Source organism: Dipodomys merriami, unplaced genomic scaffold (assembly GCF_024711535.1).
Source record: "Dipodomys merriami isolate MVZ:Mamm:240054 unplaced genomic scaffold, mDipMer1.0.p SCAF_25, whole genome shotgun sequence".
Taxonomy (NCBI): Eukaryota; Metazoa; Chordata; class Mammalia; order Rodentia; family Heteromyidae; genus Dipodomys; species Dipodomys merriami.
In genome coordinates this window covers 23,729,202-23,744,183 of record NW_027203937.1, presented here as the reverse complement: position 1 = coordinate 23,744,183, position 14,982 = coordinate 23,729,202, and the positions used below count along the sequence as shown (strand labels likewise).

Below are 14,982 nucleotides of genomic sequence, written 5' to 3'. Positions count from 1 at the left end.
CATACTAAATGTTCCCTCTCTGATGAAAGAGTGGAAAGATTAGCTCTCTTAAGCCTCAAATATGAAGTTAGCCTTCCTGACCTGATCAATGCCACGCCCTTTGCACTGTAGAATGATGACCTCTAACAATTTTGCAGCATGACACTCTGCATCTTCTCCTGCAACTCCTGTAAGAACCTAAAAACCACAGAAATTAAAAAATGCAACAAGGCTCCAAGATATTTAAACCAGAGAAATAATTATCTTTTCCAATTATATGGGTCAGGTAATGAATACATTTCCTGAGACTCTTATCTCCAATTAACCATTCACAAAACCAGAAGTGGTACTGTGGCTCAAGTGGTAAACCACTAACTAGCCTTGAGCTGAAGAGCTGAGAGACAGTACCCAGGCCCAGAGTTCAAGCCCCACTGATTCCCCCCCCCCAAATTCTATTAGTTAAAAAAAAAAAAAAATCAAGTAGCATATACCATATAACTGTCTGTTGATTTCTCAGGAAATGGCAGCGTACTTTGATGTAAAAATCTCAGATTTTAGCTGGGCACTTGTAGCTTATACATATAATCCTAGATACTCAGGGGGATGAGATCTGTGGATCACCATTTAAAACCAGCCCAGGCAGAAAAGTCGATTAAGATTCTCTCTCTCTCTCTCTTTTTTTGGTCTGGTCGTGGGTCCTGAACTCTGGGCCTGGGGGCTGTCCCTCAGCTATTCAGCTCAAGGCTACTACCATTTGAGCCACAGTGCCACTTCCGGCTTTTTTCTTTTTGCTTATGTTGTGCTGAGGAATCGAACCCAGGGACTCATGTATGCAAGGCAAGCGCTCTACCACTGAGCCACCTTCCCAGCCCCTCGAGTAAGCCCCATCAGAAAACCAGATGTGGCACTGTGGCTCAAAATGACATAGCACCAGTCTTCAGCAACTGTTCAGGGACAGTATGGCCAGGCCCTGAATTCAAGCTCAACCACCACCTAAAAAAACTCAATCCAGAATTATAAAGGGCAACAGTGACTCAAGCCTGTAATCCTAACTAATCAAGAGGCTGAGATCTGAGGATCACAATTTAAAGCCAGCCTGAGAAAGAAAGTCTTGGAGACTATTACCTCTAATTAACCAGCAAAAAGCCAAAGTAGAGATATGGCTCAAGTGATAGAGGGCTAGCCTTGAGCAAAGCAGCTTAGCACAGAGTAGAGTTCGAGCCCTCGAACCAGTATACACAAATATTCAGATGTCAGCCAAGCACTGATTACACCTGAAATCCTAGCTGTTCACAAGACAGAAAGCTAAGGAGGGGAGAGGGAGTTTCCAAAGACAGCTGGGACAGAAAAGGGGCTGCTTCTTGTATCAGAAAACCAGCCCAAAGTAAGCTCCAAGCACTCTCAAACTCAAAACATTATTTATTTGGGGGGGGGGGTAAGGGAGCAGGGGGTAGGTTGTGGGGCTTGAACTCTGTGGGCCTGGGCACTGTACCTAGCTCTACAGCTCAAGGCAAGCCCTCTACCACTTGAGCCACAGCACCACTTCTGGTTTTCAGGTAGTTAATTGGAGAGGAGTCTCACAGACTTTCCTGCCCAGGCTGGCTTTGAACTGTAATCCTCAGATCTCAGCCTCTGGAGTAGCTAGGATTACAGTGTGAGCCACTGACACCCAGCTCAAAACATTTATAAAACTCCTGTTTTTACTGGAGTTTTAAGAGACATAGATTTTTTTTTTCCTTTTGTGTCACTCAGGGCTTGAACCTGAGTGGTTGGGCACTGTCCCTGAGCTCTATTTGCTTAGTGCTTGTGCTCTACCACTTTGAGCCCCAGCTCTACTTCTGGTTTTCTGGTGGCTAATTGGAAGTAAGAGTCTCAGGGACTTTCCCGCTCAGGCTGGCTTCTATAACCACCATCTTCAGATCTCAGCCTCCTGAGTAGCTAGGATTATAGGCTTAAGCCACAGTGCCCAGCTTCAAAGATGTTTCTTTTCTTCTTTGTTTTACCTGTTTATTTTGTCTATGGTCCATACACCCATCTACCCTTCCTTTCTTCCTCCTACCCTTGAACACAGGCCTTTACATGGAAGGCAAATGCTGTACTACTGAGCTACATTCCCTAGCCCTCTACAGTTTTTTGGTTATTTTTTAATAATTAATTTGCAATATTGTTATTTGTAAGGGTGATATACAGAGAGATTACAATTACATGGGTCAGGTAATGAATACATTTCCTTTCTTATAGTGTCTTCTGTTTTCCAATTTTCTCCCAGTCCCACCCTCCCATCTCTTTCACTTTCTTCTGGGTCCAATGAGCTGCACTGCTTCATTTCTTTCACCTTTTTCCCATTCCCCCTACACTCCTGAAGTTAAACACTTGAATAGGTTAATAAGTTGTTAAGCCTTTAATTCTGTTATACCCACGATTGATATGTTTGTCACAATGTGGTATTGCATGTATCGTCATAATGTTCTAATAGCAACTCAAAATCTGACATCTGAAAACGACTTACCTTTTTACACATACTGTATATCATCTCAAGATACTTGGTATCAGAAAGAAGGGTGTCTGTATCAACTGTTACATAATTATGTAGAAGAGGCATCATGTCTGTATTAATAAAAAGCAATGATTATATATCTTTACTAAATTGTTTGCATATGGGAAAAAAACCTCCAAGGGAAAGGCAAACCTATAATTTGTCACTCAGTTTTTAACTCAACGTTAATTAAACTCCTTTGTATTTAGTATTGGGTTATAAATACATTTATATGGAATAGTTATGGAGTGTATTTTTAAAAAAAAAAAACACTAACTATAATATTAACAGAATGCTTTTAGGTCCTTGTTGACCTGTTATTTGCAAATAAAATGTTACCCAGGCACTGGTGGTTTATGTGTATAATCCTAGCTATGCAGGAAGCTAAGATGTGAGGATCACAGTTCAAAGCCAAGCCAGGCAGGAAAATCTAAGACTCTTATCAAAAACCTACACTATAGGGGCTGGGAAGGTGGCTCAGTGGTAGAGCACTTGCCTTGCATGCTTGAGGCCCTGGGTTCAATTCCTCAGCACAACATAAGCAAAAAGAAAAAAGCCGGAAGTGGCGCTGTGGCTCAAGTAGTAGAGTGCTAGCCTTGAGCTGAAGAGCTGAGGGACAGTGCCTAGGCCCAGAGTTCAGGCGCCACGACCGGATCCAAAACAAAAAACCAAACAAGAAACACCTACACTATAGCCAGGTGCTACAGTACATTAATAACAGCTCAGCACCAGTGGCTCACACCTGTAATTCTAGCTACTTAGTAGGCTGAGATATGAGGATTGCAGTCCAAGCCAGCCCAGGCTTATCTCCAGCCCGGTTTATCTCCAATAAACCACCAGAAACCAGAAGTGGCACTGTGGCTCAAGTGGTAGAGCACTTGCCTTGAGCTGAAGAGCTGAGGGACAGCACTCTAGTCCAGAGTTCAAGCCCCACGACTGACCAAAATCAAAAACAAAAAAACCCCACCAACACTATCAAAACAGCCAGAACTGGAGCTGTGGCTTGAGAGGTAGAGTGCGAGCTTTTAGGAAAGGAAGCTCAGGGACAGCACCTAGATCCTGAGTTCATGCCCAAGGACCAGCATAAAAATTTATAAAAATCATAAAAATATTTTAAAAGTTAAGTAGTCAAGAATATGTGTTCAAATAATAAATTAAAATTAAAAAGTGAGGGTGGGAGCACAAAATTACTTAGTATTTCCCCAATAAGTTGACTTTACCTGTGAAGTAATCAAAGCCATCCTGTTGAAAGACCTCAAATACAAGGGGTAGCAGCTGCCACATCTGTGGTGACACTTGTTGACATGTCAAGCTATGTGCTAAGGAGAAGATCTCCTCATAGAATTCTAAAAGAAAATACCAAGTCATCAATAAAAATCTTAATCATATAAACTGGCACTAAATGCTTAACACAATTAGAGTTATTATACCTAAGACATGCTGTTGTAAAACAGTACCAATGACCTGTAGGCAGATTCCTTCAAGCTGCTGGGTTATCTAAAAAAAAAGGGGGGAAGGGGAACAATAAGGAAGGAATTATTAAAATAGTAAAATATTTTACTACAGATAAATATAATATTAAAACATTATTATTTGTCTATTTGGAACTGACATGTATTATGAAATTATGAACCAATTCAAAATGGAAATTTCATGCAGTATCATTACTGTAAGAAAACCACAAGAAATTACCTACCTTATTTATAAAAAATAACATTCTGGAGAAAACAGGACATGCAATTTTTTTTTTAAAGTATGTAAGTATAGACCAATTAGGACCAAATAGAAATCAAGTCACAGTGATTTAAAAGACTAATGATTTGAAGGCAATGTCAATAGTCATTTCCAATGCCAACAGTCGTTTTCATTTTTCAAGTTATATTACATACTGATCTATGAAAATGTGAGCCCAGGGCCCACCCAATCAAGATGAAAGGAAAATACAAATTCTTCTTTACTTATTAGTGAGCTCCTCAATTGGACTCCAAATCTATGAAAGCTATCAGAATGTTTTTTGGTTTGTTTTTTTGGTACTGGGGACTCAATCCAGGACATGATACTTGTAAGACAACCACTTTGCCATTGAGTTACATCCCAGCCTGGACATCAGAATATTAAGAGATGAATATGAGAGAGAATTAATAAATGTATATACCAATCAAATATAAAAACAGAACATCCATTTTAAATAGTACATAATGTATTTCCAACTTTTTAAGAAAATTTGCAAGAGTTTTTATGCTTCTTCAATTATAATACAAAATTTTAGCCAGGCACCAGTGGCTCCAGCCTGTAGTCCTAGCTACTTAGGAAGTTGATCCAAAGCTCAAAGCTAACATAGGCAGCAAAGTCCAAGAGACTCTTTATTTCCAATTAATTATTGGGGGGGGGGCAGGGGGCGGGGAAGAGGCCCAAAGTAGAGCTGTTGCTTTAATGGCAGAATGCTAGCTCATGTCTAGACCTTGAGTTCAAGTCCCAGGACTGGCACACAAAAAGAGACAGACAAACAGAGGGGGAGAAGGAGGGGAAAGGGGAGGGGGAAGACAGGGAAAGGGAAAGGGTGAGAGGGAGAGAGACAGGGACAGAATATAAACCTTTATAACAGATGTATCTGCACTGAAACTATCAACACAAAATTCACACTGTAGTTACTCCCAAGGGAATGGAAGGGAGTAGGGACAAGATTCAACTGTATCTTAAACTGCTGGATCTGGTGTGTAGCTCAGTGTAGTGTACATGAGGCCCCATATTCAATATACTGCATCAATGGAAAAAGGAAGGAGAGGAAGAAAAAAGGAAAGAGGCTGAATTAATTTTTGTTGGGAAATAAAATCTTAAGAAAACAATGTAAAAATGCTCAAATGCAATAAATTAGGTAATGAGTAAGTAGAATCAGTTTGTTTTCTGTCCTTTATTTTTTTGTATGCTTTAGGTGATTCAACATCTAAAATTCCAAATTATTCCCTTATTTTTCCAAAGGACAACTGGTGGCTCAGACCTGTAATCCTGGCTACTCAGATGGCTGAGATTTGAGGATCATGGTTCAAAGCCAGATCAGGAAGGAAAATCCATGAGACTCTTATCTCCAATTAACCAAGAGAAAAGCAGAACTGTTGCTTTGGCTCAAAGTACACTCAGGCCCTGATTTCAAGCCTCATGACCGAGTGGGGGAGGGGGAGAGGCAAAGAGAATGATAATGATTGCAGAACAATTTGAATGTATATTAACACTAGTTAATTGCTTAAATGGTTATTGGTAAATTTTATTATATATTATACAGAATTTCTCAAAGCAAAATTACTTTTTTCTGTATGTTGGTAGTGGGGCTCCAACTCAGGAACTGGGTATTGTTCCTTAGTTTTCTATTCAAGGCTAGTGCTCTACCACTTAAACCACAGCTCTACTTCTGGATTTTTGGTGATTTATTGAAGGCTGACTTCCTGCCCAGGTTAGCTTTGAATGACAATTCTCAGATCTTAGCCTCCTGAGTAATTAGGATTACAGATATGAGGCAATGATGCTGGGCCAAACCAAAGTAAACTTAAAATGCAAATTGGTGGTAGAGTATTTACAAGTTATCACACTTCTGGATCAGAGAAACATAACCTAATAGTCACTGGCACTGAGCCAAACCAATTTTTTTTAAATAGTTACTTTAGTAGTTAGTTTAGTAAAGATAAGGACCACACAGGAAGAGTGAGCAGCAGAACTTGGAAACCGGTTGTCCCAAATTAATATTTAAATGAAAATTGGTGATAGTACACTTAATGTATCACCATACTTATGGAACCTAGAAACATAACTTAACAGGGAACCAAAAATCCTGAGACACAAAAAGATGAAATCGGGGCTGGGAAGGTGGCTCAGTGGTAGAGCACTTGCCTTGCATGCACGAGGCCCTGGGTTCAATTCCTCAGCACCACATAAGCAAAAAGAAAAAAGCCGGAAGTGGAACTGTGGCTCAAGTGGTAGAGCACTAGCCTTGAGCTGAAGATCTAAGGGACAGTGCCCAGGCCCAGAGTTCAGGCCCCATGACTGGGACCCCCCCCCCAAAAAAAAAAAAAAAAAAAAAGATGAAATCTTAGCCGGGCGCCCGTGGCTCATACCTGTAATCCTAGCTAATTAGGAGGCTGATATATGAGGATCAAGGTTCAAAGCCCATGAGACATTTTTTTTTTTTTTGGTCGGTCATGGGCCTGAACTCTGAGCCTGGGTGCTGTCCCTTAGCACTTCAGCTCAAGGCTAGCACTCTACCACTTAAGCCACAGTGCCACTTCCGGCTTTTTCTGCTTATGTGGTGTTAGGAATTGAACCCAGGGCCTCATGCATGCAAGGCAAGCGCTCTACCACTGAGCCACCTTCCCAGCCCCCCCATGAGACTCTTATCTCCAATAAACCACTAGAAAACTGGAAGTGGCGCTGTGGCTCAAGTGGTACAGTGCTCGCCTTGAGCTGAAGAGCGCAGGACAGCGCCCAAGCCCAGAGTTCAAGCCCCACAATCTACCAAACAAAAAAACCCAAAAAAACAAATACCTGCTTCCTAAACCTACCTAGCTTTTTGGAACTTAAATATTTAAGCTATCAATTGTATCTTTTGAAAAAGGAATTAAAAATGCCCAAATCAAAATGGGTGAGATGGTCGTAATTACCTAAGTCAAAGCCTTCCCAAAACCACTGAATGCTTACTATAAAATGACCTTCCCTAAAACTTGTGCAACACTGAACCATTATCTTACCTCTTTATGATCCTCAACCACACTAAGAAGTGTGTCAATTGTATTCAGAATTCCCATAGCAGTAACTGCTTTGTCATCACTTCCTTCTTCATCTGGCCCAGTCTGGATTACCTGGTTAAATGTCATTGCCTAAAGTGGAGAAAATGCAACTCAAATCCACCACTGAAGCAATATTAACAGTTTCGCCCAAGATTTATTTTGTCTGAGATAGAGTCTCACTATATAGCCCTGGCTGGCCTCAAAATGCATAATCCTCCTAATTCAACTTTCTGTGTACTCAGAATTCAGACATACATGCTACAGGCTGGCTTGGACTTTGCTACCACTTGGATAACACCTTCACTGCCTGGCTTTTTGGTGGTTATTCTAGAGATTTGAGCTTCTCATACTTTTCTGCCTGGGCTGGCTTTAAACCATGATCCTTCAGATCTCAGCATCCTGAATAATAAATATTATAGGCAAGAGTCACTGTTTTCCCTGGGACAGCATAACAAATGAATGGCTTCCAGGTGATTAATAAATTTATAAGCTTAGGCTCTATAATCAAAGGATCCTATTCTGCCACTAGATAGGAAAATAAACTCTTGGCCATTCTTGACATATCATTTAGGGGTTTTCAGAGATAATGTTGAGTAAATAAAGCAAGTAAGTAATGACCGTAATATATAAATATTTTTATTAATAGTACAGGCTAAAGATGAGCACAGCAAAGTGCCTGTAATCCTAGATAGTCATGGTGCTGAGGCAAGATAGCCTAAAAGTTCAGGGTGTTCAAACAATAGAAAAAAATTTTGGCAGGAAGTAGAACACTAGCCCAGCAAGCAAGAAGCTGAGTCCAAAACTCCAGTAATGTCCGGCCACCAGTGGCTTAAGCCTGTAATCCTAGCTACTCAGGAGGTTGAGATCTGAGGATTGCCCAGGCAGGAAAGACCTTGAGACTCTTATCTGCAATAAACCACCAGAAAACAGAAAGTGGCGCTGTGGCTCAAAGTGGTAGAGTGCTAGCTTTGAGCTAAAGAGCTCAGGGACAGCACCAAGGCCTAGAGTTCAAGTCCCACGACTGACAAAAAAACAAACCAAAACAAAACAAAAAACAACAACCTCCAGTAATGAAAAATAAAAAAGACTGGTAACATATTACATACAGTATTCTAAATATAATCCTTCCAATCACATTTGTTCATTTTTTTCTGTTTAAAACCAAACTCATTGTTTTGAGTACTCCAAAACAACAGAGATGCTATATACAGCCTAAATAATGAAGACTATAAACTCTACTGTCTACCATACACAAGTTATTTAACCTTTAAATACTTCACATTTTCTCTTTTCTTTTTCTTTTTTTTGTCAGTTGTGGGGTTTGATCTTTGGACCTGGGCACTGCCCCTCAGCTCTTCAGCTTAAGGCAAGAACTCAACCACTAGGATGACAGTTCCACTTCCAGTTTTCTGGTGGTTTATTGGAGATAAGAGTCTCATGAGCTTTCCTGACGGGGCTGACTTTGAACCGTGATCCTCAGATCTCAGCCTCATAAGTAGCTATGATTGAAGGTGTGAGAGCTACTGGGCCTGGCATACTCACATTTTCTATCTGTAAAGTAAGAACAGGGCTGGCAGAATGGTCTAAGTGATAAAGTGTTTGGCTAGTATGCTCAAGGCATACTAGCTCAAGACAAGACAATTCTCCAAAAGAACAAAGTGAGAAATAAATTACTTAAGAATCTACCAGCCGGGGGGCTGGGAAGGTGGCTCAGTGGTAGAGCGCTTGCCTTGCATGCATGAGGCCCTGGGTTTGATTCCCCAGCACCACATATGCAAAAAAAAAAAAAAAAAAAAAAAAAAAAAGCTGGAAGTGGCACAGTGGCTCAAGTGGTAGAGCACTAGCCTTGAGCTGAAGAGCTGAGGGACAGCGCCCAGGCCCAGAGTTCAGGCCCCACGACCGGACCCCCCCCCAAAAAAAAGAAAGAATCTACCAGCTGGGCGCCAGTGGCTCATGCCTGTAATCCTAGCCACTGAGGAGGCTGAGATCTGAGGACCGCGGTTCAAAGCCAGCCCGGGCAAGGAAAGACCAGACTTTGAGACTCTTATTTCCAATAAACCACTAGAAAACTGGAAGTGGCACTGTGGCTCAAGCAGTAGAGCACTCGCCTTGAGCTGACGAGCACAGGGACAGCACCCAAGCCCAGAGTTCAAGCCCCACGAGCAACAAATAAATAAATAAAGTATTAAAAAAAAAAAAAAAAAAAAAAGAATCTACCAAACCAATGGGGCTGAGAATGTAGTTAAGTGTTAAGAGTGCTTGCCTCACATGCATGAGGCCCTGGGTTCGATTCCTCAGCACCACATAAGCAGAAAAGGCTGGAAGTAGTGCTGTGGCTCAAGTGGTAGAGTGCAGCCTTGAACTGAAGAGCTGAGGGACAGTGCCCAGGCCCAGAGTTCAGGTCCAAAGACAGATCAAAAAAAAAAAAAAAAAAAAAAAGAATATACCAAATTGAGTACTGTTGACTCATGCGAGTAAGACTAGCTACGCAGGAGGCTGAGATTTGAGGACTGAGCTTTGAAATCACACCCGCCAGTCAAATCAGATACTTACCTCAAATTAATCAGCAAAAAGCTGGAAGTGGAGGTGTGGCTCAAATGGTTAAACAATGGTATTAAGTAAAAGTGTGAGGTCCCAGTACTGCCACAGAACAAAGAATCTGTCAAGAGGATTACATACCAAATGTTGTGTCATTTCTACTGCAATAGGAGTAACTTCTTCACTATATTCACAAATCATCTTCTGAATAACATTGGTAAGATCATCATTTTCTGTTTCTCTTATAATATGAAGAAGAGCCTGCATTACAGGTCTGATAAATGGTGTGATATATTCCTTAGCTGTAAGAGAAAAAGCAAAATATTTTTTGTGTGCCGGTCCTGGAGCTTGAACTCAGGGCCTGGGCACTGTCCCTGAGCTTCTTTTGTTCAAAGCTAGTGCTCTACTACTTGAGCCACAGCACCACTAGGTGGTACTGAGGAATGGAACCCAGGGTTTCTCATGCATGCTAGGCAAGCACTCTACCACTAAGCCACCTTCCCAGCTCAGAACTTTTAAACTCATAAGTATGGAAGTGGCGCTGTGGCTCAAGCGATAGAGCACTCGCCTTGAGCTGAAGAACGCAGGGATAGTGCCCAAGTCCAGAGTTGAAGCCGCACAACCGACAAAAAACAAAACAAAACAAAACTCGTAAGTATTTTACATAATAAATATGCTAACTCTACTGGTAAAAATCATATGTAAAGCCATTTATTGTTTTTGGTACACAAATCTTTACCTTTTTCTTGATTGCTAATCAATACTTGAAGTGCAATCGCAGCTTCTACTTTTACAGGCATTTCTCTATCATCAATCAGACATCTTCGTGTCAGCTCTAAGGCCGTTTGGAGGTTCTGATCACTTTTAAACTTCACTTCACAAAAATAGTGAAGAACCCAGCAAGCCTTAGGGAAAAAAAAACTGATAGGCTATAATTATCTTTCATTAATTACTTCCCAACCCAAGCTCTTTCCAGAATTCTGTGTGCGGGAATTTGGAGGCTGGCCAGTGGTAGGTGTGTCCAAACAGACAACACTAGACCAGTACTATGATCCCAAGTTGCTTTTTGGCTACATGAGTTTGTGTGAATAGCAAGGTCTGAATGCAAAACACAGACAGACTATGCTACCAGACACAGATAGAAACTATGCACACACTGTAGTAGCCATTTAAAGATTTATTTTAAACTTAAGTTGTAAGTGAAATAACTTTTAAAGTGAATATATAACAAGTTTCAATACAAAAATATTTTGAGATACAAATATATTAAAAATGTAGCTTCAAAACTTACCCTTGCTCTCATGTAGCCCAGTTCACTGCTGAATAGAGGGAACACATGATTTTGCAACATATATTCCATTTGATCTTTGTAGATCTTTTTCTGTAAGTACAAACACTTATTTTATTATAGTTCAACTATTATTATCTCAATTTTCAAGATGATATACAAGGGTTAAAAACAACATCTAGAAAGCTGAGCACCTGAAATCTTAGCTACTCTGGAGGCTGAGATCTGAGAATCATTGTTGAAAGCCAGCCCAGGCAAGAAAGTCTGAGAGACTATTGCCAATTAACTTCCAGAAAACTGGAAGTGGCTCTGAGGCTTCAAGTGGTAGAGCACTAGCCTTGAGCAAAAGAGCCCAGGGACAGTGCCCAGGCCCTGAGTTCAGGCCTACAGCCAACAAGAGTACTAGAGCCCAGCATCAATGGCTCATGCCTATAATCTTAGCTGCTCAGGAGATTGAGATCTGAGAATCATGATTTGAAGCAAGTCCAGGAAGGAAAAGTCTATGAGACTCTTATCTCCAATTAACTACCAGAAAGCTGAAGTAGAGCTATGAATCAAGTGGCAGAATGCTAGCTTTGAGCAAAAGAAGCTTGGGGACAGCACCTAGGCCCTGAGTTCAAGCCCAAGCACCTCTCTCCCCCAAATACTAACCAGGTTCTGGGACACTTACTGGTGGCTAGTGCCTATAATCCTAGCTACAAAGGTAGGCTGATATTTGAGGACTGTTTCAAGGCCAGCCTGAGAAGGGAAGTTGATAAGACTATTACATCCATATAAGCATCAAAAAGGTGGAAGTGGAGGTATAGATCAAGAGGTAGAGCAAGCACTAGCCTTTAGCAGATAAAGCTAGGGGGCAATGCTCAAGCCCTGAGTTCAAGCCCTAAATTCAGCACCAAACAACAACAAAAATGGTTGAAGGCAAGGCTCAAGCAAAAAGTGACTATCGAGCCGGGCGCTGGTGGCTCACGCCTGTAATCCTAGCTACTCAGGAGGCTGAGATCTGAGAATCGCAGTTCAAAGCCAGCCCGGGCAGGAGAGACCGTGAGACTCCTATCTCCAATAAACCACCAGAAAACCGGAAGTGGCGCTGTAGCTCAAGTGGTAGAGCGCTCTCCTTGAGCTGAAGAGCTGAGGGACAGCGCCCAGGCCCAGAGTTCAAGCCCCATGACCGACCAAAAAAAAAAAAAAAGTGACTATTGATGTCAAATACACACTTACATTGATACCTTTTTAGGACCTATAACCAAAAAAATCTATTTGTTTTTACAGTTGTGGTTCTTGAACTCAGGGCCTGGGCACTGTCCCTGAACCTCTCTGTGCTCAAGGTTAGGGGCCTACCACTTGAGCCACAGTGCCACTTCCAGTTTTTGAGTAGTTAATTGGGAGGCAAGAAGAGTCTCATGGGGACTTTTCTGCCAGGGCAGGCTTCAAACGGTGATCCTCAGGGCTCAGCTTCGTTGAATAGCTAGGATTACAGGTGTGAGACACCAGTGCCCAGAGTATTATTATATTAGGGAAGGGATGAAGACAGGGTATCACTAAATAGTATAGGATGGCTTTGATGTCAAAATGCTCTGGCCTCAGGCACACTGAGCACATTTTTATGTTTTTCAATTAAATTTTTGTTTGAATGCTTGAATTAGAAAGCAATTACAAAATCTAGTGTTAATAAAACATATGTAATCCCAACACTCAAAAAGTGGCTTTAAAGTCTGAGAACAGCCAGGGCCATACAACAAGTTCAGGTCTGCTCGGAGCTATGCAATGAGATACATTCTGAAAGATAGCTGGGCACCTGGTTAATGCCTAGCTACTCAGGAGGCTAAGTTCTGAGGATCCCAGTTCAAACCCAGCCCAGGCAAGGAAAGTCCAGGAGACTCTAATATCCAATTAACCACTAGAAAACTGGAAGTGGCACTATGGTTCAAGTGGGAGGGGCTCTTGCCTTAGGCTGAAGAGCTCAGGGGCAGCACCCAGGCCCCAAGTTCAAGCCCTTCAACCAACAAAACAAAACAAAACAAAAAAACACTAAGGACTAGAATTATAGATCAGTACAGTACTCACTTAACATACACAAGACTTTGGTTTAATCTCCATTATAGCAAAACAAACAAAAATACAGACAATATTTGAACTGCACATTAATAAACATTAAAAACTGACTAGCACTTGCAAAATTGGAGAAGACCTAACCTAAGACATGAAAATTAAATGCCATGTAGGATCCTGGAGGGATCACAGACCCGAAAAAAATAAATAAATAAAATATATAGTTATATAAAAAATATATACTCAGGCAGCAGCAAAGTAAGACTATATCTCAAAAACAAAAACACACATATATAAAACACATATATATTATATATACTATGTTCGTTTTTCGTTTTCAGTGACATTTTTGATTTAGTGTAATGTTCTTAAGATTTGTTGTGAAGCATGTAACAGTATATTACATAATATATATAAAATATATATTACTACCTGATTTAGAGACAAAATTTGGAATAGGAGTGGTTGGGCTTAGAGACTTGGTATAAAACAGAGTAACTGCTAACTTATACAATTTTCCACTCAAGGTAATGAAAATGTCTAGGAATTAGATAGGGAAAGTGGTAACAACTGTAACTACTGTTTCTCAGGAAAACTGGTAATTTAAATACTTATACACACAGATGTTAAGAAGAAATACCTTCAGAAGTATTTCAGCTAAAGAGCCAATCATATGTAAAGCTCCATCTTTTTTCCGAGGATCAGCATTTGGTTCTGTAAGAATCTGGTAACAAAAGCCCATAGTCTTCTGTAGTACCTAAATTAAAAGATAATGTTTGATTGAATAAATCAACAGCTTTTTTTTTTTTTTTTTTTGGGGGGGGGTCCTGTTGTGGGGCCTGAACTCTGGGCCTGGGTGCTATCCCTCAGCTCTTCAGCTCAAGGATAGCGCTCTACCACTTGAACCACAGCGCCACTTCCAAGCTTTTTTTTCTTTTTGCTTATGTGGTGCTGAGGAATTGAACCCATGGCCTCATGCATGCAAGGCAAGTGCTCTACCACTAAGCCACCTTTCCAGCCCAAACCTACAGCTCTTTAAAAATAAATTAGCCAAAAAAAAAATAAACTAGCCAAACAACTCACACAGCTAACATTTAAAACAGAGAGTATATTTGAGTAACTTTTTCGTGATGTAGTAAAACTATTCTGCACATCAAATAACTTACCTCTTTCCTCTTACTACAGGCTGTAAACAAAAGTGTCTGGGCAGCAGTGGTAGGAGAAATGAAATCTTCAAACACATCTAGAAAAGAAATATAAAAATCGAATAGCAAACAGTAATTTAACACCTTTGCAAAATATTTTCATATTATTGAATTTGTAAGTTATGCTTTATAAAAAACAAGGCACTTACATGGGTATAATAGTACATACCTATAAATTGTTATACTAAGGAGGCTGAGACTCAATGTGCCAGGCATAGTCCCTAAGTGAGCTTTTTTGCTCATAGCTAGTGTTCTACCACTTGAACCACAGTACTTTCAAGCCTGGGTTTGCGTCAAATCATTTTCCTCAGATCTCAGCCTCCTAGTAGCTAGGAGTACAGGCATGAGCCACTGGCAAAATCTCAGATTTGAGGCTACTTTGAGCCATGTATCAACACCCCATTTCAACTACAGGAAAAAGTAGGAAGATGAAGGAAGCAACAGAGAGAGACCTAGATACACACACATATACACCTCAGATACCCACATAATTTTGTTTTTGACATGAGGTCTCACTTTGCTGCTGCCTCACTATAATACAATAGCAACATGAAGTGATCCACCTACTTCAGTCTCTTGCAATGTGCTACCACACATGAATTCTATGTGTTA

At 40.7% G+C, this 14,982-nt stretch overlaps 1 protein-coding gene and 1 non-coding gene across 3 annotated transcripts in view; both read right to left on the bottom strand.

Moving 5' to 3' along the window:
- Ipo7 (importin 7) overlaps positions 1–14,982 on the bottom strand; it is a 70,238-nt gene that overhangs the window by 9,591 nt on the left and 45,665 nt on the right. For both annotated transcript variants that reach the window (XM_070035281.1, XM_070035282.1), the window contains 10 exons: positions 14,332–14,408; positions 13,806–13,922; positions 11,120–11,209; positions 10,568–10,733; positions 9,970–10,130; positions 7,252–7,380; positions 3,946–4,012; positions 3,736–3,861; positions 2,489–2,586; positions 82–177 (listed from right to left, as the gene is read on the bottom strand). In XM_070035281.1, coding sequence (XP_069891382.1) covers positions 82–177; positions 2,489–2,586; positions 3,736–3,861; positions 3,946–4,012; positions 7,252–7,380; positions 9,970–10,130; positions 10,568–10,733; positions 11,120–11,209; positions 13,806–13,922; positions 14,332–14,408 — 1,127 coding nt within the window. The remainder of the gene's footprint in view (positions 1–81; positions 178–2,488; positions 2,587–3,735; positions 3,862–3,945; positions 4,013–7,251; positions 7,381–9,969; positions 10,131–10,567; positions 10,734–11,119; positions 11,210–13,805; positions 13,923–14,331; positions 14,409–14,982) is intronic.
- LOC138836664 (small nucleolar RNA SNORA23) lies at positions 10,809–10,991 on the bottom strand. The gene has a single exon (XR_011374982.1). It is a non-coding gene; the product is annotated as a small nucleolar RNA SNORA23 (small nucleolar RNA).